The sequence below is a fragment of the Poecilia mexicana genome, unplaced genomic scaffold, assembly GCF_051168715.1.
Source record: "Poecilia mexicana isolate PSO_F unplaced genomic scaffold, ASM5116871v1 scaffold_18, whole genome shotgun sequence".
Taxonomy (NCBI): Eukaryota; Metazoa; Chordata; class Actinopteri; order Cyprinodontiformes; family Poeciliidae; genus Poecilia; species Poecilia mexicana.
Window position 1 is genome coordinate 23,943,937 of NW_028263387.1, and position 22,002 is coordinate 23,965,938.

The 22,002-nt window shown below is 38.9% G+C and overlaps 2 protein-coding genes across 2 annotated transcripts; both read left to right on the top strand.

The window, feature by feature from the left end:
* Nucleotides 1–1,167: 1,167 nt before the first annotated feature.
* LOC148154276 (uncharacterized) lies at nt 1,168–14,340 on the top strand. The gene is made up of 2 exons (XM_088016162.1): nt 1,168–1,336; nt 11,220–14,340. Exons 1-2 carry the CDS (start codon nt 1,273–1,275, stop codon nt 13,058–13,060), a joined length of 1,905 nt encoding a protein of 634 aa, XP_087872288.1. The 5' UTR covers nt 1,168–1,272; the 3' UTR covers nt 13,061–14,340.
* A 1,687-nt stretch (nt 14,341–16,027) lies between these two features.
* On the top strand, nt 16,028–21,130 carry LOC106910566 (uncharacterized). The gene is made up of 2 exons (XM_088016165.1): nt 16,028–16,695; nt 18,667–21,130. The coding sequence occupies exons 1-2, from the start codon at nt 16,143–16,145 to the stop codon at nt 20,058–20,060; spliced, it is 1,947 nt and encodes a 648-aa protein (XP_087872291.1). The 5' UTR covers nt 16,028–16,142; the 3' UTR covers nt 20,061–21,130.
* The last annotated feature ends 872 nt before the right edge of the window (nt 21,131–22,002 follow it).

Sequence of the window (22,002 nt, forward strand, 5' to 3'; positions counted from 1 at the left end):
ACAGAGGGCGAGTAAAGGCAAAGTAGAAGTGGTTTTGTCTAGTTTTGGTTCTTCACCTGTTTATCAGCTTTATTGCACCTTTACTGTGGCGCACTGCAGCCGCTGCAATTCCTAAAAGTTAAACAAGCGACAAAAACTGAACTAGTCATCAAACTACGGCTCCTACAGCATATTTAAAATAAAATGATTGATCAGCATAACGGAAATTCGCCTCTTCTTGCATCTTGACAGAATTAACAGAATCCAAACTGTTTATAGATTTGTATCACGGAGAATTTAGCAAACACCAGTTTTCTCATCTGTGTTTTAAGTCGAATGATAATGTTATTGAATGTGGCTGTTTAAACATACTCCATCATATGAATGTTTGAAATCCACTGGAATGAATTCAGCACAGATTGTAGAAAAATAGCTGAGTCAGTGATTTCTACAATAGCTGTTTTAGCTGAAGTAATGTAGGTGTAGTAGCAGGTTCTTGTCAGTAGGTGGCAGCACGAAGGCGCTTCCGTGTCAGGCCACATTTTTGATATAAAAGCTTTTTATTAAAGATTAAAAGTTTCATATAAACATTTTATAAAAACCTTTAGAAAATACAAATTTTATAAAACCATTTAATAAAAAGCATAACATTTCATAATTAACTGAGAAAGCTTAAAAAATGTTAGTCTGTAATTATTTTATATTCTGCGTTTCACTCGGGTGAACTGAGGTAGTGAAATAAATGAATAATGATGGAAAAAAATAAATTGTTAAGGAGTTTACTCTAAGAGCTATCACTCTTAGCTACCAAGGAGACATAAGTGATTTTCACTCAAACAGTACTTTATTCAATATTGTAAGAACAACAAAACAACATCATCAGTGGGCTGTTTTTGTTTTGTTTTGTTTTTTTGTTATTGTTGTTTTCAGACTGATCTGTTCTAACTAAACATTCCCTCCTTACGTGTACTTGGTCTTGAGTTATCCAGCAGGATTTTTTCTTAACAAAACAGTCAAGTCACAGCAGAAAATTCAAAGCGGAACTAAACATCACTTCCTGTTCCCTCAGGACAGCCATACTGAAACACGCGGAAGTTGAAAACACGCTGGCCTTAGCTTTTCTTTTGTTAGACGGTTTCTGAAGACGTCTTTGTGGTTTAGCTAAATATGTGAGTTTTTGCAGTTAAAATGTCTTCAGCTTAGCCTCAGAGAGAGTTTGTGAAAGAACAGGAAACTCCTGCTGAAGAAACATTCACAGAGTTGAAAGAAATCAACGCAAAGATCGAGGAACAGATGGACGATCAGCGCAGACTGCTCGATTTCAGCCGGATACCAAAGATAATCTTACACCGGATAGGTACGAAAAACCTTCTAGTTTTATTGATACCGATGAGACAGGTTGTGGCTACGCTGAATCCGTAAATCTGGTGTTGTAGTACTCGAAACAAGCGTTATCCCGAGAATCGCATGCCCTGTCGCGGGAGCGCGCATGGCTCTTTTTCTCGCTGATTGGTGAGAAAACTTAATGAAATATGACCGAAGAGGCAACATTTAAAGATATTCGTAACATTATCATGTTTCTAAACCACGTAAGCCCTAAAACGGTTAATTTTATTTCACAGATGAATTGAAATAAATACGGTTTGGACACCTTTGTTGAGAGTATGAGTCGAACGTTTTACAGTCCGTGTCTGATGAAAATGTTCTCCGGTGATGGTTTGCAATTCCCCGCCGGGATATTATTTTTGATGATGAATACAGAAACGAGCATTAAAAAACAAAACATCAACAACAGTGATAGTAATATTAATGATAAAATAATATTAAGTGCAAATTAGTCTGCAAATTCTTTGATGGGGGATGGTGAGGGACCTGGATAATGGACAGGGGGCGCTGGGCTAAAAAAGGTCGAGAAACACTGGAGCAGACAATTAAGGGTGATATAAAATGTAATCAGATTGGGAAAAATATTCTTGTTCTGTGGCATTTTCTGATGTTAGTTGTTGAATATTATACAAAATGACCAGTTGAAAGATGTACAACATGCCTGTTTAAACTTTGATCTAATTTTTAAAAAACTGAGCTCTGCAACATTAAAACATGGATAAACTGCAATTATGTCAATCATAACTGGCACTTCTTTCTTTTACATTTAGTTTTCTTTGACTAGTATTGTCCTTTCTTGGTTTATTGTTATGTCCTCTTTAGTTTTTTTTTCTGTTGCTCGTTTTATTTTATCGTTTTTATTGAGGCTCACTACCAGTAATCTTCACTCGTCATATATTCACCTGCGCGCCCCTCATCATCATGTGTTTCACATTATGTGTTGATTCGCCACTAATATTGATTTTTCACTGTTCAGCATCAGATTCTCTGTTTTTATGCCCTGATTCACATCTAGTTTGTTACTCAGTTATACGTTCCGCTTCTCCTGTTTCTGAGTTTTGCGCAATGTGCACGTCTTTTATTTTTCTTCTTTCTTTTTTGCCCTCTACGGTGTGGAGCGGTCAGGGAACGCATCGATGGAGAAAAGCAGACTGACAAGCTTTTTAAAACAACAGAAAAAAATCTTGATATTCTGATTATTGAAATTCAAAAGTGCTGTGGTACGTTTCATATAGGACCACTTACAACACTGTGTAAAAGATTTTTTAAAATTATTTAAATGGGTTCGTTTTTCTGAGGGATACACAGTGAGGGTATCATGATTTTAATCATTGCGTGTTTATAAGAGCGATTTTCTGTTGTCCTTCCATGGAAGTGGGCAGCATCCAGACGGACTATAGAATATGTTTTAATATAAGTTCCTGCTTTGACATGATCACAGAACTGCCAAAACACATGTACAAAAATCCTCAATAAAACATAAAATATTTGAAAATCAGACACCAGACAAAGTGAATCACAGCAACGTCATCAGCCGGTGTAACGCTGAACTGATGCGGTGAAGCTACCAGTAGCAGGAGAACGGAGCTACGCCAAAAACTAACAAACACTGAAAAGAAGAGTATCGATGGAGAAAAGCAGACATACTTTTCTCCAGCCGAGCATGTTGTAGCCAAGCATGTTATAATGTTACACTCTACAGTTTTAGCAAGTTGCTCAAAGTCTAAACTGGTATTGTTGTGTATTTAAAGTGTAAAGTTTACCTTCGTGCAAATCGCAGCGCCCCCTTTTGTAAATTTTTCTGCTAGCGTCCTCTGAACGCCCCCTGTGGGACGGTACTGCCCCCATTGAGAAATGCTAGATTGGTCTGTTAATATAGGACAGTGGTTCTCAAACTTAACAATGGATTAAACAGTTTTAACTGCTGATAAAAGTAACAGAGGACACAGATATGGGAAGTGTGGAAGCCTCTACTGTATCAAATTGACATAGGAATAACAGAGAGTTGGCCATTCTAAGGTAAAAACCGAGCGCATACAGTGTTCATGTTTTGTTTTTTTTCATCCGGACGGCTTCCCGAGCCCCCCCTGCAATGGCAGTTTGGGAACCTCTGATGTAGGAGAAGATGTATTTTAATTTCTCAGCCTGCCAATATTTGCGTCCCCTGCCTATTTTCCTGTTGATGAAACTTATACCAGTAGCTCAGAGAACAAGTGTGATTATGTAGAAAATAGTGAAATCCCTCCTTTTTTCCAGGTTTGTAGGGGGATGCATTTTTTTGGCAATGCCAATGATTAACCCGCCAATATACAGTCATGCCCTGTCCAGTTCCCCCAAACATTATTCTGTTGATATGAAACTCATATCAGTAGCTCAGAGAAGAACTGTGATTATGCAGAAAAGCTTAAATCTTTCTTAACTCCCTATTAATCTGATTTAACGACGGGATTCATATTTTGGCACAGCTCATTATTAGCCTGCGGATATTTGTATGCCCTGGATTTCTGCTCAAAAGGTGTCATACAGATATTAAAGTCACTCTGGTAGGTCAGAAAATGTGTTATTATGTAGAAAATTTCATATAACACATTACCATCCAATATTTTCACATTGCAGGGCATGCATTTTTTGACCAGGGACATTTGGAGGCCACTGATGACCTTCCTCATCTGTTGTCAGTGCACTATTTGATCTTATGCATTCATTATGTCACAACAAATCAAATCACATTTTATTTGTTTAGCGCCTTAGCAACAATGCATTTCAAAGTGCTTTACATAATAAAAACAGGAATACAAAGTCATAGAACACAGAGTCAACAATATTACATTTTGCAAATCAGATTATTGATGAACGTTTCATGACTAGGTTTCAAAAGCAACTCTACACAGCTGGGTTTTTAGTCTAGATTTAAAGGAATTCAGTGTTTCAGCTGTTTGCAGTTTTCTGTGAAGGGTAAGACGGCAAAGATGATTCATATAGAACCCACTTTACTCAAATCTAACTTGAATACACATTCATCAATCTGTGTCAGCTGGGGGGGGGTTCTTGACACAGTGCTGGTGGTATCAGTTGTTGGTGTCTTAGCCTTTGTTGTAACATAATGAAAGCATAAGATCAAATAGTCCACTGACGACAGATGAGGAAGGTCATCAGCGGCCTCCAAATGTCCCTGAAGAAAATGCATGTCCTGCAATGTGAAAATATTGGTAACATAATGGTAATATGTTATATGAAATATGATGCATAATGACGCATATCCTCTGAGCTACCAGAGTGACTTTCATATCTGTATGACACCTTCTGAGCTGAAAATCAGGCCATGCAAATATCGGCAGGGTCATAATTTGCTGTGCCAAAATATGCATCCCCTGTTAACTCAGATGAATAGGGAGTTAAGAAAGATGTAAGCTTTTCTGCATAATCACAGTTCTTCTCTGAGCTACTGCAATAAGTTTCATATCAATAAGACAATTGACAGGGATGCAAATATTGGCAGGCTCAGAAATTAAAGTGCCAAAGTCTGCTATATAGTGATGTGACATTCACAAACAATCCGATTCTTCTGAATGGCTCTTTACAAAGAAAATAGGACTGGAGCCTCACCGAGAGCCGTTCTTGTAATGCTCTGTGTAAACTTCAGTTGGTATTATTATTTTATTTACTTATACATTGATATTTATTTAATTAGCAAACAAAATAAACACAAGAACGAAACGGCACACGAAGCATGCTTGTTGCTCTTTGATTGTTTTGTCACCTGTCATGGTGGCAGATGTTACAGCGCTGTGTGCTGCCTGGCTTCTTGCAGCAGGAGGGAGAGTGAGAACAGTCTTGGTGTGCCTTCTCTTGGTTACTTCTTGTTGTGCCTTGTACAGTGTTCATAGTTGAGTGTTGTTTACCACTATGGTATTGCCTTAATTGACATGTTTAATAGTCCAGACAATGGTGGTTTCTGACATGGGCACTGATCTTGGTCTAGAATTGGTTTCTGCTTAGGTGGTTGTGAGGGACCAGACTCAAACAAGGACAAAAAATGTTCAAAGTAGAAAAAAGGTTTCCATTTAATTATTCAAAAAATCATTAATAAAGCATAAAGATTTAAAGCAAAAATAAATCAAAGGATAAATAACAAATTTGGATCCAAATTAACTGAGGTCAACTGAACTCTAACTAAACACAAACAAACTGACCCCCTAAACAAAGAACAAAGGCTGCTTAAATAGGGGTGGAGTAACCCAAATCTACCACAGGAGGGATGTCTAACCAAACAAAAGAACAAATAAATACAAAATTAACTAAAGCATTCTATAAACAAATAAAGCAAAATAACTTTAACTTAGCACAAACAATAAGTGAATATTTTAAGTGACAAAATTAAATAATAATCTTGGCATCTCCCCCTTCAGTCTCAGTAGTTTGTGGATGGTTTGCCCCAGGATCCTCCACCAGCTGGTTCCTATCAGCAGCACCTCAAAACACAAATATAAATAAACCATTCAGACAGACATTAACTAAAGTGTGCACCCATTAGAATATATGTCTAAATGAAATAACTTAAACTATACTAATAAAGAAATCAATACTAACACTATGTGGTGGTGGTAGGAGCATCCACCACACACTCCCCCTCCTCTGAAGGCTCGCTGGTACAGCGGGACAAGTAGTCAGCAGTGATGTTCTGTCTGCCAGGGATGTGCTGCACCTCAAACTTGTAGGGCTGCATGGCCAGGTACCAGCGGGTTATTCGGCTATTGGTGTCCTTCATCTTCTGTAGCCATTTTAAAGCTTTGTGGTCAGTTTCCAAAATGAATTGTCTCCCCAAGAGATAATAGCGGAGCGAATCCAAAGCCCACTTTATAGCCAGACATTCCTTCTCTATTGTGGAATAACGGGTTTCTCTAGGATACAGCTTACGGCTGATGAAGGCGATTGGATGCCGATCATTTGGAGAACCCTGAAGCAGCACAGCGCCAAGGCCCTTATCTGATGCATCCGTTTGTAAAATAAACTCCTGCTGGAAGTCAGGGCAGTGGAGGACAGGATCTTTACTTAAGGCCTGCTGAATATCTCTGAATGCTTGCTTAGCTTCTTCAGACCACTGTAGAATATTTGGGCCCCGAAGACTGGTCATGTCTGTGAGAAGAGAAGCTCTAGCAGAGTAATTAGGGATAAATTTGTGATACCAACCAGACATACCCAAGAAGGATTTAAGCCGTTTTCTCGTCTGGGGAAGGGGGCAGGACTGGATGGCTTCAATTTTTTTAATTTGTGGCTTCACCAATCCTCCTCCGATGACAAAACCCAGGTACTCCGTTTCCTTCTTTGCTATGGCACACTTGGCTGGGTTCACTGTCAATCCTGCTTTCTGGAGACACCCAAAGACCACTTGTAGATGTTGCATGTGTTCATCCCAGGAGCTGCTGTAAACAATGATGTCATCTAGATATGCAGAGGCAAAATGAGAGAGGTCATTGAGTACCTTATCCATTAGGCGTTGAAATGTGGCAGGAGCCCCATGCAGTCCAAACGGCATCACTCTAAAGTGGTAAAGGCCCCATGGTGTTCTGAAGGCCGTCAGCTCTTTGGACCTGGGGGAGAGTGGTACTTGCCAATATCCTTTGGAAAGGTCAATGGTGGTGAGATACTTTGCTTTGCCTAGTTTTCCAATAAGATCGTCGATTCGTGGTGTTGGATAAGAATCAAACTTTGAGACTGAATTTAGATAGCGGAAATCAATGCAAAACCTTATTGTTCCATCTTTCTTAGGGACAAGAACAATTGGATTGCACCACTCGCTCTGTGATGCCTCAATGATCCCAAGGGAAAGCATTAACTCAACTTCTCTTTTTAATGGTTCAAGAAGTCTCTCAGGTATACGATAACTAAGTCGTCTTGGAACAACATCCGCTTTTAAGATAATGTCATGAGTTATCACCTCAGTATAACCTGGATTCTCCTGGAACACAGTCGACGGACAAACAGTCCTCACTTCCGACTGTTGTTTTTCTGACAGATGAGCCAAACTGGGCTTAGAGGCTGATGGAACAGGCAAATATTGCTCCTCAGATTCTTCATCATCCACGCTCCGGATGTAAAAGGAGGCAGGTTTCTCTTGGCCCCGGGACACCCATTGTTTCAGCAGGTTCACATGGAGAATGCGAGTAGAGCTCCTTTTACCTGGAACAGAGATTTTATATGTTGTTGGTCCCATTTTCTCCAGTACCTCATAAGGTCCTTGCCACTTGGCCAGTAGCTTGCTGTCCTCTGAAGGGAGCATAATCAGCACTTTCTGGCCTGGCTCGAACCCTCTCTCCCGTGCTGCAGAGTCATACCAGGTCTTCTGTTTGTGCTGAGAAGTCTTCATGTGCTCCTGAGCCAGGTTGGTCATCTTCTCCAGCTTCTCCCTCATCTGGAGCACATAAGACACAACATTTAAAGGTTCTTTGTTAGTTCGTCCCCCCTCCCACAGCTCCTTTAGAACCGTCAGGGGTCCCTTCACTTCATGGCCAAACAACAGCTCAAAGGGAGAAAACCCAGTGGAGGCCTGGGGAACTTCTCTGTATGCAAACAGAATATATGGAAGCCATTGGTCCCAGTCAGAGCCCGTTTCACTCACAAATTTTCGTAACATTTGTTTAAGTGTTTGATTAAACCGCTCGGTGAGACCATCCGTTTGTGGATGATAAGGTGTTGTTCTCAGACCTTTAATTCCTAGCAACTGGTACACATCTTTGAGCAGCTTGGACATAAAATTAGTGCCCTGGTCAGTCAGTATTTCCTGAGGAAAGCCAACTCTAGAAAAAAATTGCACCAAACAGAATGCAACACTCTTTGCTTTGACAACTTTCAAAGGGAAAACTTCTGGATATTTAGTTGCATAATCCACAAGCACCAGCATAAACCGGTTACCGGCTTTACTCCTTTCAACCGGGCCCACTATGTCCATACCCAATCGTTGGAATGGTGTACTCAGAATTGGAAGAGGTTGGAGAGGAGCTTTATTGGGGAATCTAGCGGATGTCATTTGGCATTCTGGACAGCTCCTGCAAAACTGCACCACGTCTTTATGCAAGCCAGGCCAAAAAAAACAGCGCTTTATGCGGGCTAAGGTCTTATGCTTCCCCAGGTGGCCAGCCCAGGGAATTGAATGGCCCAGTTTCAAAACAGTTTCTCTAACTGCTTTGGGAACCACAAGCTGTTGAATTGGCCCATTTTGCCTGTAAAGAAGGTCATTTTGAATGGCAAAACCATTTTTATTGACTTTAGCTTCTTTAAAGTATCTCACAAGACCTAAATCCTGGTGCTGCAGCTCTAATATATTACCAGGGATTTTGAAATCTTTGAGTACCTCAGGATCTGGTGCATCAGAAGGAACCACCACCGTCCCTTGAAACTTCTCTCTTCTCCGTAGTCTTTTGGACTTCCTGTCCTTAGTTTCCTCTGTGAAAACCTCCACATTGTGAAATGGTAACGTACTGAGGTCTGAAACAATTTCCTCAGTCTGCTTTGCTTGGGCCCGAGTTAGAGCCACATTACACTGAGGAGACTTCAACAGGTCAATAAGCACTGGCAGGTCATTGCCAAGAATTATTGGAAATGGCAAGTTATCCACAACCCCAGCATTAAGCAGGTAAGTTTGTCCTTTTATAGTCACATAAACATCTGCTGTTGGATACTCCATTTTATCACCATGGACACAGCATATTGGAATGGTCTCCTTGGTGCAAACAAGCTGGGGTGAGACATACCTGCGCTGGACCAAAGTCTGTGTACTCCCTGTATCAATCAGGGCCTTGGCGCTGTGCTGCTTCAGGGTTCTCCAAATGATCGGCATCCAATCGCCTTCATCAGCCGTAAGCTGTATCCTAGAGAAACCCGTTATTCCACAATAGAGAAGGAATGTCTGGCTATAAAGTGGGCTTTGGATTCGCTCCGCTATTATCTCTTGGGGAGACAATTCATTTTGGAAACTGACCACAAAGCTTTAAAATGGCTACAGAAGATGAAGGACACCAATAGCCGAATAACCCGCTGGTACCTGGCCATGCAGCCCTACAAGTTTGAGGTGCAGCACATCCCTGGCAGACAGAACATCACTGCTGACTACTTGTCCCGCTGTACCAGCGAGCCTTCAGAGGAGGGGGAGTGTGTGGTGGATGCTCCTACCACCACCACATAGTGTTAGTATTGATTTCTTTATTAGTATAGTTTAAGTTATTTCATTTAGACATATATTCTAATGGGTGCACACTTTAGTTAATGTCTGTCTGAATGGTTTATTTATATTTGTGTTTTGAGGTGCTGCTGATAGGAACCAGCTGGTGGAGGATCCTGGGGCAAACCATCCACAAACTACTGAGACTGAAGGGGGAGATGCCAAGATTATTATTTAATTTTGTCACTTAAAATATTCACTTATTGTTTGTGCTAAGTTAAAGTTATTTTGCTTTATTTGTTTATAGAATGCTTTAGTTAATTTTGTATTTATTTGTTCTTTTGTTTGGTTAGACATCCCTCCTGTGGTAGATTTGGGTTACTCCACCCCTATTTAAGCAGCCTTTGTTCTTTCACAGCATCTCTTTCATCACGTTCAGAACTGGGTTCTCCTCTTGTTCGTCCTTTTCCCCTTCCAGGCATTTTGGAAACCTCTCAGCAACGACGATCCCACTCCTGACACCAACTGCAAGAGAAGAGGGCGTAGTCTGGGACTGGCTCTCCCTTTTAAACAATCTGAACTGCTGTTGTAGTTCCTCAAATTTCTCTTGTTGCTTCAAAGTTTCTCTGGTCCAGTAGTCCTCTGTGGCCTTCTGATGTCCTATATGGGCTCGGAGAAGGTTAGCCAAGTCTGTAAGTGTTGGTTCACTCCCCTCCTCATCCATGTCACACAATCCACCAACCGCTCCATGTTCCTCTGCCGCCTCTCTTTCATCATGTTCAGAACTGGGTTCTCCTCTTGTTCGTCCTTTTCCCCTTCCAGGCATTTTGGAAACCTCTCTCAGCAGCAAATCATCCCACTCCTGACACCAACTGTGAGGGACCAGACTCAAACAAGGACAAAAAATGTTCAAAGTAGAAAAAAGGTTTCCATTTAATTATTCAAAAAATCATTAATAAAGCATAAAGATTTAAAGCAAAAATAAATCAAAGGATAAATAACAAATTTGGATCCAAATTAACTGAGGTCAACTGAACTCTAACTAAACACAAACAAACTGACCCCCTAAACAAAGAACAAAGGCTGCTTAAATAGGGGTGGAGTAACCCAAATCTACCACAGGAGGGATGTCTAACCAAACAAAAGAACAAATAAATACAAAATTAACTAAAGCATTCTATAAACAAATAAAGCAAAATAACTTTAACTTAGCACAAACAATAAGTGAATATTTTAAGTGACAAAATTAAATAATAATCTTGGCATCTCCCCCTTCAGTCTCAGTAGTTTGTGGATGGTTTGCCCCAGGATCCTCCACCAGCTGGTTCCTATCAGCAGCACCTCAAAACACAAATATAAATAAACCATTCAGACAGACATTAACTAAAGTGTGCACCCATTAGAATATATGTCTAAATGAAATAACTTAAACTATACTAATAAAGAAATCAATACTAACACTATGTGGTGGTGGTAGGAGCATCCACCACAGTGGTCCTGACTATAACACTATGTAAAGCTATTTAAAGGGTTGTTTCACCAAACTGAAAGACTCTGGAATGACTATGCTCCAAATAATACATTTTATGGACTGGCACATGTTCGCTGAAGACTATTTTTATTTTAGTTTTTGTTAATGAAAGTGAAGGGTTCATTGACTCACATTTTGAAGCTTTTGTTTTGTCTTTTTCTCCAGATCTCTCACAATGCTGCATGTGTAAAGAAGAGGAGGTTCTCAATGAGCCCAGCAACCTGGAAAACACCATTTTACATCAGGAGGATCCAGAACCGCTGCAGATCAAATGGGATCAAGAGGAACTAGAACATCTGCAGATCAAATGGGATCAAGAGGAACCAGAACATCTGCAGATAAAACAGGAACAAGAGGAACCAGAATCTCTGCAGATAAAACAGGAACAAGAGGAACCAGAACCTCTGCAGATAAAACAGGAACAAGAGGAACCAGAACCTCTGCAGATAAAACAGGAACAAGAGGAACCAGAACCTCTGCAGATAAAATGGGAACAAGAGGAAGCAGAACCTGTGCAGATAAAATGGGATCAAGAGGAACCAGAAGATCTGCAGATAAAACAGGAACGAGAGCAACCAGAAACTCAAGATTTCAAAGAGGACATGGAGCAACTCTGTGTCAGCCAGAATGAAGAGCAGCTTGTTCTGAAACGGGAGACTGACGACATGTTGGTGAACAAACAGCAGAAAGACAAAATTGACAGTTCAAAACAAAAAACACACAAGAAAGCTCACCCAAACCAAAAACTATATTCTTGCCAAATTTGTGATAAAACCTTTTCTCGAAATAATTCCTTGACAGCACACATGACAACTCACATGGCTAAGAAACCTTTCACATGTTCAACCTGTGGAAAACATTACGCTTACAAGAGTACTTTGAGTTATCACATGAGAATTCATACAGGCGAAAAACCATTTACATGTGCAGATTGTGGAAAAAGTTTCCATCTAAACGGCTCTTTAAGCAGACACATGAGAATTCACACAGGTGAGAGGCCTTACACGTGCACAATCTGTGGGAAAAGTTTTGTTTGTAATTATCAGTTACTTACTCATATGGCGATTCATGCAGATAAGCCTTTCTCTTGTGAGATCTGTGGAAAAAGTTTCCGGAAGAAACCTCAGTTGGTTAATCACATCAGAGTTCACACAGGTGAGAAGCCTTTCTCATGTGGCACCTGTGGAAGACGTTTCACTCAGAAAGAAAGTTTAACTGTTCATATGAGATTTCACACAGGTAAGAGGATTATCTCTTGTGGCACCTGTGGAAAAAAGTGCTTGCATAAATCTGACTTAGTTAATCACATGAGAACTCACACAGGTGAGAAGCCTTTCTCATGTGCGACCTGTGGAAAAAGTTTCTCTTGTAAATTTAATTTAACTGTACACATGAGATTTCACACAGGTGAAAAGCCTTTCTCGTGTGGGACCTGTGGAAAAAGTTTCACTCTTAAAAAACGTGTAGAACTTCACATGAGAATTCACACTGGTGAGAAGCCTTTTTCATGCGAGATGTGTGGAAAAGGTTTAACTTATAAAAATAGCTTAACTGCTCACATGAGAATTCATACAGGTGAGAAGCCTTTCTTATGTGGAACCTGTGGAAAACGTTTCGCTTATGAAAACAATTTAAATATTCACATGAGATTTCACACGGGTGAGAAGGCTTTGTCTTGTGGCACCTGTGGAAAAAAATGCATAAATAAATCTCACTTAGTTTATCACATGAGAACTCACACAGGTGAGAAACCTTTCTCATGTGGGACGTGTGGAAAAAGTTTTGTTGGAAAACACGGTTTAAATTCTCACATGAAGATTCATACAGGTGAGAAGCCATTCATATGTGGGACCTGTGGAAAAAGGTTCACTCAAAATTACAGTTTAACTGTTCACATGAAAATTCACACAAGATCAAGTGAGAAGCCGTTCTCATGCGAGATCTGTGGAAATTGTTTTGTGTGTAGATCCAGTTTACGTTATCACATGAAGATTCACACACGTTAGAAACCTTTCTGTTGTTGGTCCTGTAGAAAACGTTTCACTCAAAAGAAATGTAACCATTCACATGAGAACTCACAGGTTTGATGGCACAATGTGAACCTCAAGTAAGATTCTCAGTAACTTGCTGTTTGGAAGTGGAGTAATTGCAACCGACTTACATTTTTAAATGTAGCAGCTTTGTACAAAAAGCATTTAAAATCTGATATTTAGCTGGAATACTTGAACATTCACTTCATTCTGGCAGTTTTTTATTTCCATTGTATTTATTCAAAGTAGGGGAGAGATTGTCTCTCAAAGAAACAATGAGTTTGGAATCTTTATTGTGTGTTTTTCCTTTGTACTTATCTGTTTTATTTCAATGATTTGGAGAAATTGATGCATTTTTTTGACATGGTTTTAATGTTTTTTCTGCTTAGAAAATGTATTGATGATATGGATTGAATTTTTGATTTAAAAAAATGATAAAAACATTTGATATAATTGTGATAGCCGCTGGTCTGTGCACATAAAAGAAAAAAAAGGAGCATGCATTTCTTTATTGCAGAGTTAGAAGAAGCTGTTATTTTACTGGGGCTGCACAGTGGTGCAGTTGGTAGAGCTGTTGCCTTGCAGCAAGAAGGTTCTGGGTTCGATTCCCGGCCCCGGTCTTTCTGCATGGAGTTTGCATGTTCTCCCTGTGCATGCTGGTTTCCTTCCACAGTCCAAAAACATGACTGTCAGGTTAATTGGCCTCTCCAAATTGTCCCTAGGTGTGAGTGTGTGTGTGTGAATGGTTGTCTCTGTGTTGCCCTACGACAGACTGGGGACCTGTCCAGGGTGACCCCACCTCTCGCCCGGAACGTTAGCTGGAGAGGCACCAGCAACCCCACCAAGGGACCAGGGTTAATGATTATGGTGTAGTAACAGTGTTTCACCAGTAGGCGGTGTATGGGGACTCTGAGCTGCCTGTTCCTCTGCCGTTTCTTATCAGCTGAGATTTAATGCATTCACTTGATTAAAGTATTTTGAATTCAAAGATAGTTACGCCAATTTACGAATACCCATGAAATATGTCACTGTCTGATTAAATATGCATATAAAGTGCAGTAAATTTAAGGTACATGTCACCTAATGGAATTGTGGCAAAATATGATGTTGATGGGATTATTTCTGTTTTAAGGAAAGCTAATATTGCTGTTTATGTCTGATGGAATATGTAGATTATATATGCAGTAAATTAGTGAACTGTAAATTGGGCTGAACTGGTTTGTTCAATAAATGATATGAGAGAAATTGTAGCAACATGGCCTGCGTCTCCCGTGTGCTCATTTGCTGTTTTTCAGCTTCATCTGCTGCTGACCAGCCCAGAACCCTGGGACCCATTACATAATTTTAGATTATAAAGTATCATAATCAAGGTATTTTTCTTTTTTTCTGTCTATTAGATTGTGTGACAGAATAGATTTACATAAGTACAAACCTCCATCTTTGAATTCTGCTTTGGTCGTTCATTGATTTGGCTGGAATTAAGAGACTGGAGTAAAACCTTCTGTTTGAAACAAATAGTAAATCAGGAAAACCTTTATTATACAAACAGCAGCAGTTCACAGAACCCATCTCTTCCTCGCTGCCATTGCATGAATTTTAACAAAGTCAATATGCATTTTTCAATGAACACTTAACAGACTAAGTGCTATACTTATACAATTAAAAGAGAACACAAAATATGAGCCAAAGAACGAACCTAAATCGTAAATGTAACAATTTACACACAAAACATAAGTACAATTAATCATTTTAAGCATAAACTTTTAGAGCTGAGGGGAGTCATTGAACATAAACCATATTTTGATCTTATATAATGAGTAGCAAATGGTAAAGGTCAGGGTTTATCATTCTCATTATTTAATATTTCCAGCTGAAACAGATTTGTTATTCCTGAGTACTTTATTTTGAGTACGTCAGCCCCCCCAAAAATTCCTATCTTGTGTCTTGTTGTCTTTAACTCATCAGTAAAAACGTGAAGGTATTTCTGAAGGTATTCTATAATTGGAGATACATTTGGCACTTCAAGAAATGACAAACTTTTCATTTCTTAAAAAGTTTTTTAGGTAGTCTACTGAAAAGGCATTAAACTTAAAAAAATCTGTAATTGCCAAACATTAGCTACATATTTTATCATTTTTTTCTCAGAAAAAACATATGTTTTGCGGTATGTTATGTCAACTCTATTACGGACAATATAGACAGTGAGTGAAAAAAACAATAAATTCTAGCAGACTAAAATATTTTTATTCCATTACACCAAGTGTCCTACTACCCCAATACTTCAAATTGAGATGTTTTACTTAAAAATACATTTTAAAAAATCAAAACATACTCAACTTTTCACAGAGTTATTTGCATAGGGTCAAACGTTTTTCATTGTGTCATTTTATATACTACGTTTCACTTGGGTGAACTGAAGTACTGAAATAAATGAATAATGACCACAGAATAGTCAGGTAAAACAACAGAGCTAAATGTTCACTCTTAGGTACCAAGCAGACATGAGTGATTTTCACTCAAGCGGCACTTTATTAATTATTGCAAAAATGCATGCTCAGTGTTGTTTTCAATCTAATCTGTTCTAACTAGGCACTCCCTACTTATTCTTGGTCTTGAGTTATCACAAAGTTATCACAAACCAACATCTCCGGCTTACAAAGATCGTCAAAACCTTGAAAATTGTAAAATTGTCAATTCTTAAACCCTAACTTCCGATAGGATGAAAATACAGTAAGAGTCACCTGAACGTAAATTTGCTATGAAAGTAGGTCAGTATTTCCATATAAAATTATACAAACAACTAAAAAAAGCTATTTTCTAAAATTACACTAACAATGGACCTCTCAAGAGTACTAATTTATTTAATAAAACTTATAAGAGGAGGCTCAAAGAGGAAAATTCAAAGCGGAACTAAAAGTCGTTTACCGTTGCTTCAGTACAGCCAGAGTGAAACACCCGAAAGATACAAACAGCACACGGGCTAGCATTAGCTTTTCTTTTGTGAGACGGTTGTCTGGAGACGAGTTTGGTGTTTTAGGTAAATATTTTAGGGTTTGCAATGAAAGTGTCTTCATTTCAGCCTCAGGGAGAGTTTATAAACGTGCAGGTAACTCCTGCTAGAGAAACATTCACAGAGTTGAAAGAAATCAACGTCAAGATCGAAGAAGAGATGGAGGATCAGACAGAAATCAACGTTAAGTCCGAGGAAGAGATGGACAATCAGACAGAAATCAACGTTAAGATCGAGGAAGAGATGGAGGATCAGACAGAAATCAACGTTAAGATCGAGGAAGAGACGGACGATCAGACAGAAATCAACGTTAAGATCGAGGAAGAGATGAACGATCAGACAGAAATCAACGTTAAGATCGAGGAAGAGACGGACGATCAGACAGAAATCAACGTTAAGATCGAGGAAGAGACGGACGATCAGACAGAAATCAACGTTAAGATCGAGGAAGAGACGGACGATCAGACAGAAATCAACGTTAAGATCGAGGAAGAGACGGACGATCAGACAGAAATCAACGTTAAGATCGAGGAAGAGATGGAGGATCAGCGCAGACTGCTGGATTTTACCCAGATGCCGATGATAAGCTTACACAGAATATGTATGAAATCCCTTCACGTTTTACTAATACTGATGAGACAGGTTATAGAAAGCTCTTTGTGGCTACGCTGTACTTATAAAAATATTTAAAGGACTATTCCACCAAACCAAAAGACGCTGGAATAACTAATCCGTCTGAAAACATATAGATTTGGAATTATCAACTGTGACCTGGATTATGATATCTTGTTTTTTAAAGAACTAGGTACACTAAATATACAACAAAAACATACCTTATAAAAGTAACAACATCAGCCAGGGGTTATTGCAACATCATGCACATAAATTGAAGTTGAGCAATGCACCGAGTGTATTAATTGTCTTTCCGTTTCTTGAATGAAAGAGTAGCTGCAAGTAGTTAAATAGGTTAGTTTTAAAATAGTTTTGTGAATAAATAAGCTTTGCTAAAATGCAATCTAATTAATTAAAAAATAATTATTTTCTTGAATAATTGTGAAAACCAACAACATTATTTTATTATTTATCCAAATAATAAAAGCTTTGCTATTTGGAGAAATGGCAAAGCTTTTATTAATAGTAATAAAGCTGTTTTAAAAATAATAATAAAAAGTAACGTCCCAATACTAATGGTCAGATGGTTACTGAGGAAGGAGAGAGTTAGCAGAAAAGGTTTGTTTTAAATATTTAGTTACAGAGTGGTCCCACTATATGATGAGCGCTCTCATATTCTGTGTCCATAAATATAGCAAAGTGTGATGTGAAGTTGCAACAGCGCCTCCTACAGTCACAATTTACAGATGTCACAGAATATGGTGCAGCATCCCGGTTTGTACAAAGTACATCTTTAAGAGGAGTTAACGCCTTAAAGATTCGCAGTCCGGCTGGCCGAACTGCATATTTCCAAGTGTTTGGCATACTTGAAGGCACCCCTGTCTCATTACTGGTACGGCGGGATTTTATTTTTTAATGGAAGCAAACACGTTCGCTGAAGACTATTTTTATTTTGGTATTTGTTGTCCTACTTGAATCCGTAAAACAGGTAGTGGAACGGCTGTTAGACTAAATAATCTGGGGAAAAGCCAGTCCCCAGATTATTTATTATTTATTGTTGACCATTATGGTTTTTATTTAGATAAAATAAAACTCTCTGTTTCAAGTTTGAGTGCCTCCGAGCTGCACTTGGAGGCACTCTGAAGAAGATCAAATCTTTTCTTGCAGCTTGAAGGAATTTGTGCCATTTAAATTGTGAGCTGTCTCTTTTGACTTTGATCAAGCAGTGCTGTCACTGTAACCAAAGTAACTCTTAAAAATGGTTCTTAAAAAGCAATTAGCCCATCATAGATAGCTGATGAATTTGTCCAATAGCCCAGCCTTATTGGCCAGCGCTGCTGAGCCCTCAAGGCTCCCCACAATAGTAAGGAACAAATGATGGAGGAACTCACTATGATGGGTAGACAAAACCACTTCCATGTCTTAAAAATATTAACTATTGTGATTTCATTCTGTGTGCAAAAACTTTAGTAATAAATAAATATTTATTAATTGCTTATTAATAAATCAATAAATATTTATTTCTTACAGTATTCAATGAGAAATATTTCTCACAGGGTAAATCAAACCTTAAACAACTAAGGCTGCATACACAGAAGTCGAGGAAGTTGAGAACGATTTCAGCGAAGATTTCAGTGATATATCTGCAGTTTTAGAGGAAAAAACTACAGAGTGATGCAGAAGAGGGAGCTGGTTCTATGGAAGGACAGCAACCACATTTCTGAGCCATATAGTTCTATCTGGAGGAAAAAGCTTGTTCATCCAGAAGTCCTTGATACAATATATTGACTCACATCTAGTTCCATTCTGTTCAGAAGAAGTACATTTGTTGAGTTTATTTTAGAAAAGCCTTTAAAAGTACTGTTTAGATACATCAATAAATTAAAGTGAAAGGTTTGTTGTTTGACTCACATTTAAAAGCTTCTTTCTTTTTTCTTTTTTTTTTTGTCTTTTTGTCCAGCTCTCCCACAACGGTGGGCGTGTAAAGAGGAGGAGGAGGTTCTGAGTGAGCTCAGCAACCAGGAGGGAAGATACACTTTAAATCAAGAAGAACCAGAACCTCTGCAGATAAAACAGGAACAAGAGGAACCAGAACATCAAGAGTTCAAAGAGGAAGAGAAACAACTCAGCATCAGTCAGGATGAGGAGCAGCTTGTGCTGAAACAGGAGACTGATGACATGTTGGTGAACAAACAGCAGAAAGACAAAACTGACAGTTCAGAACAAGAAACACACAAGAAAGCTCACCCAAACCAAAAACTATATTCTTGTAAAATTTGTGACAAAACCTTTTCTCAAAATAATTCCTTGACAACACACATGACAACTCACACGGCTAAGAAACCTTTCACATGTTCAACCTGTGGAAAAAGATATCTTTACAAGAGTCGTTTAATTGACCACATGAGAATCCATACAGGGGAAAAGCCGTTCACATGTGCTGATTGTGGAAAGAGTTTCCATCAAAACGGCTCTTTAAGCAGACACATGAAAATTCACTCGGGCGAGAAGCCTTACACGTGCACAACCTGTGGAAAACGTTTTGTGTGTAAATCTCAATTACTTGATCACATGACGATTCATACAGGTGAGAAGCCTTTCCCATGTGGGACCTGTGGAAAAAGTTTCCGGAGGAAACCTGACTTGGTTAGTCACGTCAGAGTTCACACAGGTGAGAAACGTTTCTCATGTGGGACCTGTGGAAAAAAATTCACTCATAAAAACAGCTTGACTGCTCACATGAGATTTCACACAGGTGAGAAGACTTTCTCTTGTGGCACCTGTGGAAGAAATTGCTTGAATAAATCTGACTTAGTTAATCACATGAGAACTCATACAGGTGAGAAACCTTTCTCATGTGGGACCTGTGGAAAAAGTTTTGCTGGAAGACACCGTTTAACTTCTCACATGAAGTCTCATACAAGCAAAAATTCTTTCCCATGTGGCACATGTGGAAGAAGTTTCACTCGTAAAATAATTTTAACTGCTCACATGAGAACTCACATGGGTGATAAGCCTTTCTCTTGTGGGATATGTGGAAGACGTTTCTCTCGTAACATACATTTAACTGCTCACATGAGAACTCACACAGGTGAGAAGCCTTTTCCATGTGGGATTTGTGGAAAATCCTTTACGTGTAGATCTGGTTTACGTCAGCACATGACAACTCACACAAGTGAGAAGCCTTTCTCATGTGGGATCTGCGAAAAAAGTTTTGCTCAAAAATACTATTTGGCTTCTCACATGAGAACTCACACATGTGAGAAGTCTTTCTCATGTGGGACATGCAGAAGGAGTTTCTCTCATAAAAAAAATTTGACTGCTCACATGAAGATTCACACGGGTGTCTGGTAGGGGTTCACTGGTTTATCAGTGTCACTTTGCTTCATTTTTGGAGATCTGTGATCAGCCGTTACCTGTGAATCTGATCTTTTCCCTGGATTTTTATCTACCTTAGCAAAGGTCTGAAAGTCAGCCACTGTCCTCTTCTGCTCTCTGTTGAGAGGTTTGACTGTTCAACCAGCCCACCAGGTCATGTCTGCACATTTGTAGTTCACAGTAGTCACTCCACTGTTGCCAGCTCAACAACTTTCTTACTATATTTAATGACATTTCAGACAAAAAAATTAGTGTTGCCCAAAATTCGAAATGGCATATCAGACTTTTTAAAGACTGGTCATCGGCAATCGGGCAGAAAACTGCAGTTGGTGCATCCCTCAAAAGAAATGTAACCGTTCACATGAGAACTCACGCAGGTTTGATGGCATAATGTGAACCTCAAGTGCCAAAATTCTTAATAATTTGCTTTTTGGAAACAGGGTAATTAAAGCTGGATTGAATTTTTAATTCAATTCAGCTTTAAAACGCATTTCAAATCGGAGATTTAGCTAAAATACTTCAACATTTGCTTTATTATGGCAATTTTATGTTAACATTATTTGTTTTTAAAGAGAATATGGGAGATATTCATAGCTTCTTAAAGGAGCAATGGTTTTGAATGCTTTCAGGTTTACACTTGTAAAGTTTTGGAGTCTTTATTGTGTGTTTATCTTTTGTACTTATTTGGTTTATTTCAGTGATTGGATGAAATCGATACGTTAGCTGTTACTGCATGTGCTTGTAGGGTTACAAATTAATGGCCCTTTGTGAGTTATGTTTTATAAACTTTAATCTAAATATCATCCATCATTTTTTTCTCAGGAAGAAATTGTGCTAAATAATGTTGAAATCTGAGATGTTTTCCCTTTTTGTTTAAACATCTTCATTGGCTTTATTCTTGTTAGTTACTGTAAGCTGCAGTTTTTATCCAACTCTTGTTTTGTCTTTTTTTTTGTTTGACATGACTTTTATGCTTTGGATAGTGGAAAAGATATTGATGATATGAATTTAATTTAAGATATAATAAAGTTTATTTTCCACAATAATGATCTTTTTCATTTTTCCGTTTAATAGAAGATTGTTTGATAGAATAGATTTGTACAATTACAACCCCAATCTCTGAATTCTGCTTCAGACGTTCATAAAAACAGAAAATAATTTGGCTGGAATCAGAGACTGGAATAAAACCAAGAAGCAGATAGTAAATCAGGAAAACCTTCACATATATAAACAACAGCAGTCTATAGAGCTCATCTCTTCCTCCGTGGTTCCAGATCCAGTGTTCAGGTTTGAAGTTTCAGGTCGATTCGTTGCTGCTGTGAAGAGATTAAACTGATCAGTTTTATTTACAGGAAATTATAGACATTGATAAACACAGAGTGGAGATTCAGAGAGATTTCTGTTTCCACAGTGGAAGATCTAACCAAGTTGGTGTGATTTATCTGTCTTCAGTCCTCAGTCTGGACACATGGAGTCTGATCCGTCCTTCTCTGTGGACATCTGGACTCGTCCTGGAAACTTTTCATGCTGAGATTCTGACACCTCAGCACCATTATGGACCTGATACTAGAGCAGGGGTCACCAACTCCAGTCCTCCAGTTCTACCATCCTGCAACTTTTAGATTCACCTCTGCTCCAAAATGTCTGAATTCCCTCACCAGCATTCATTCCTCTCTGCAATAGGCTGGAAACGAGCAGTTTATTTGATCCAGGTGTGTTTGAGCAGAGACGCATCTAAAAGTTACAGGATGGTAGCCCTGGAGGACTAGAGTTAGTGACCCCTGTACTGGAGGTTACTCCAACTGGTCGATTCTTTACTCTGCAATGACTTTTCATGGGGCCAGTCGACTAGTTGCAATCACCTGGCAAAACAAATTTTTCCAAGAAAGTGAACGAAGATGAACTAGGTGAGTTCGTC

Excerpts from the sequence above, each read along its gene's own strand:
- LOC106910566 (XM_088016165.1), top strand. The coding sequence starts at position 16,143 with ATGAAAGTGTCTTCATTTCAGCCTCAGGGAGAGTTTATAAACGTGCAG. Across the intron at positions 16,696-18,666 it reads GATAAGCTTACACAGAATAT|CTCTCCCACAACGGTGGGCG; the intron begins GTATGAAATCCC and ends CTTTTTGTCCAG.
- LOC148154276 (XM_088016162.1), top strand. The coding sequence starts at position 1,273 with ATGGACGATCAGCGCAGACTGCTCGATTTCAGCCGGATACCAAAGATA. Across the intron at positions 1,337-11,219 it reads GATAATCTTACACCGGATAG|ATCTCTCACAATGCTGCATG; the intron begins GTACGAAAAACC and ends CTTTTTCTCCAG.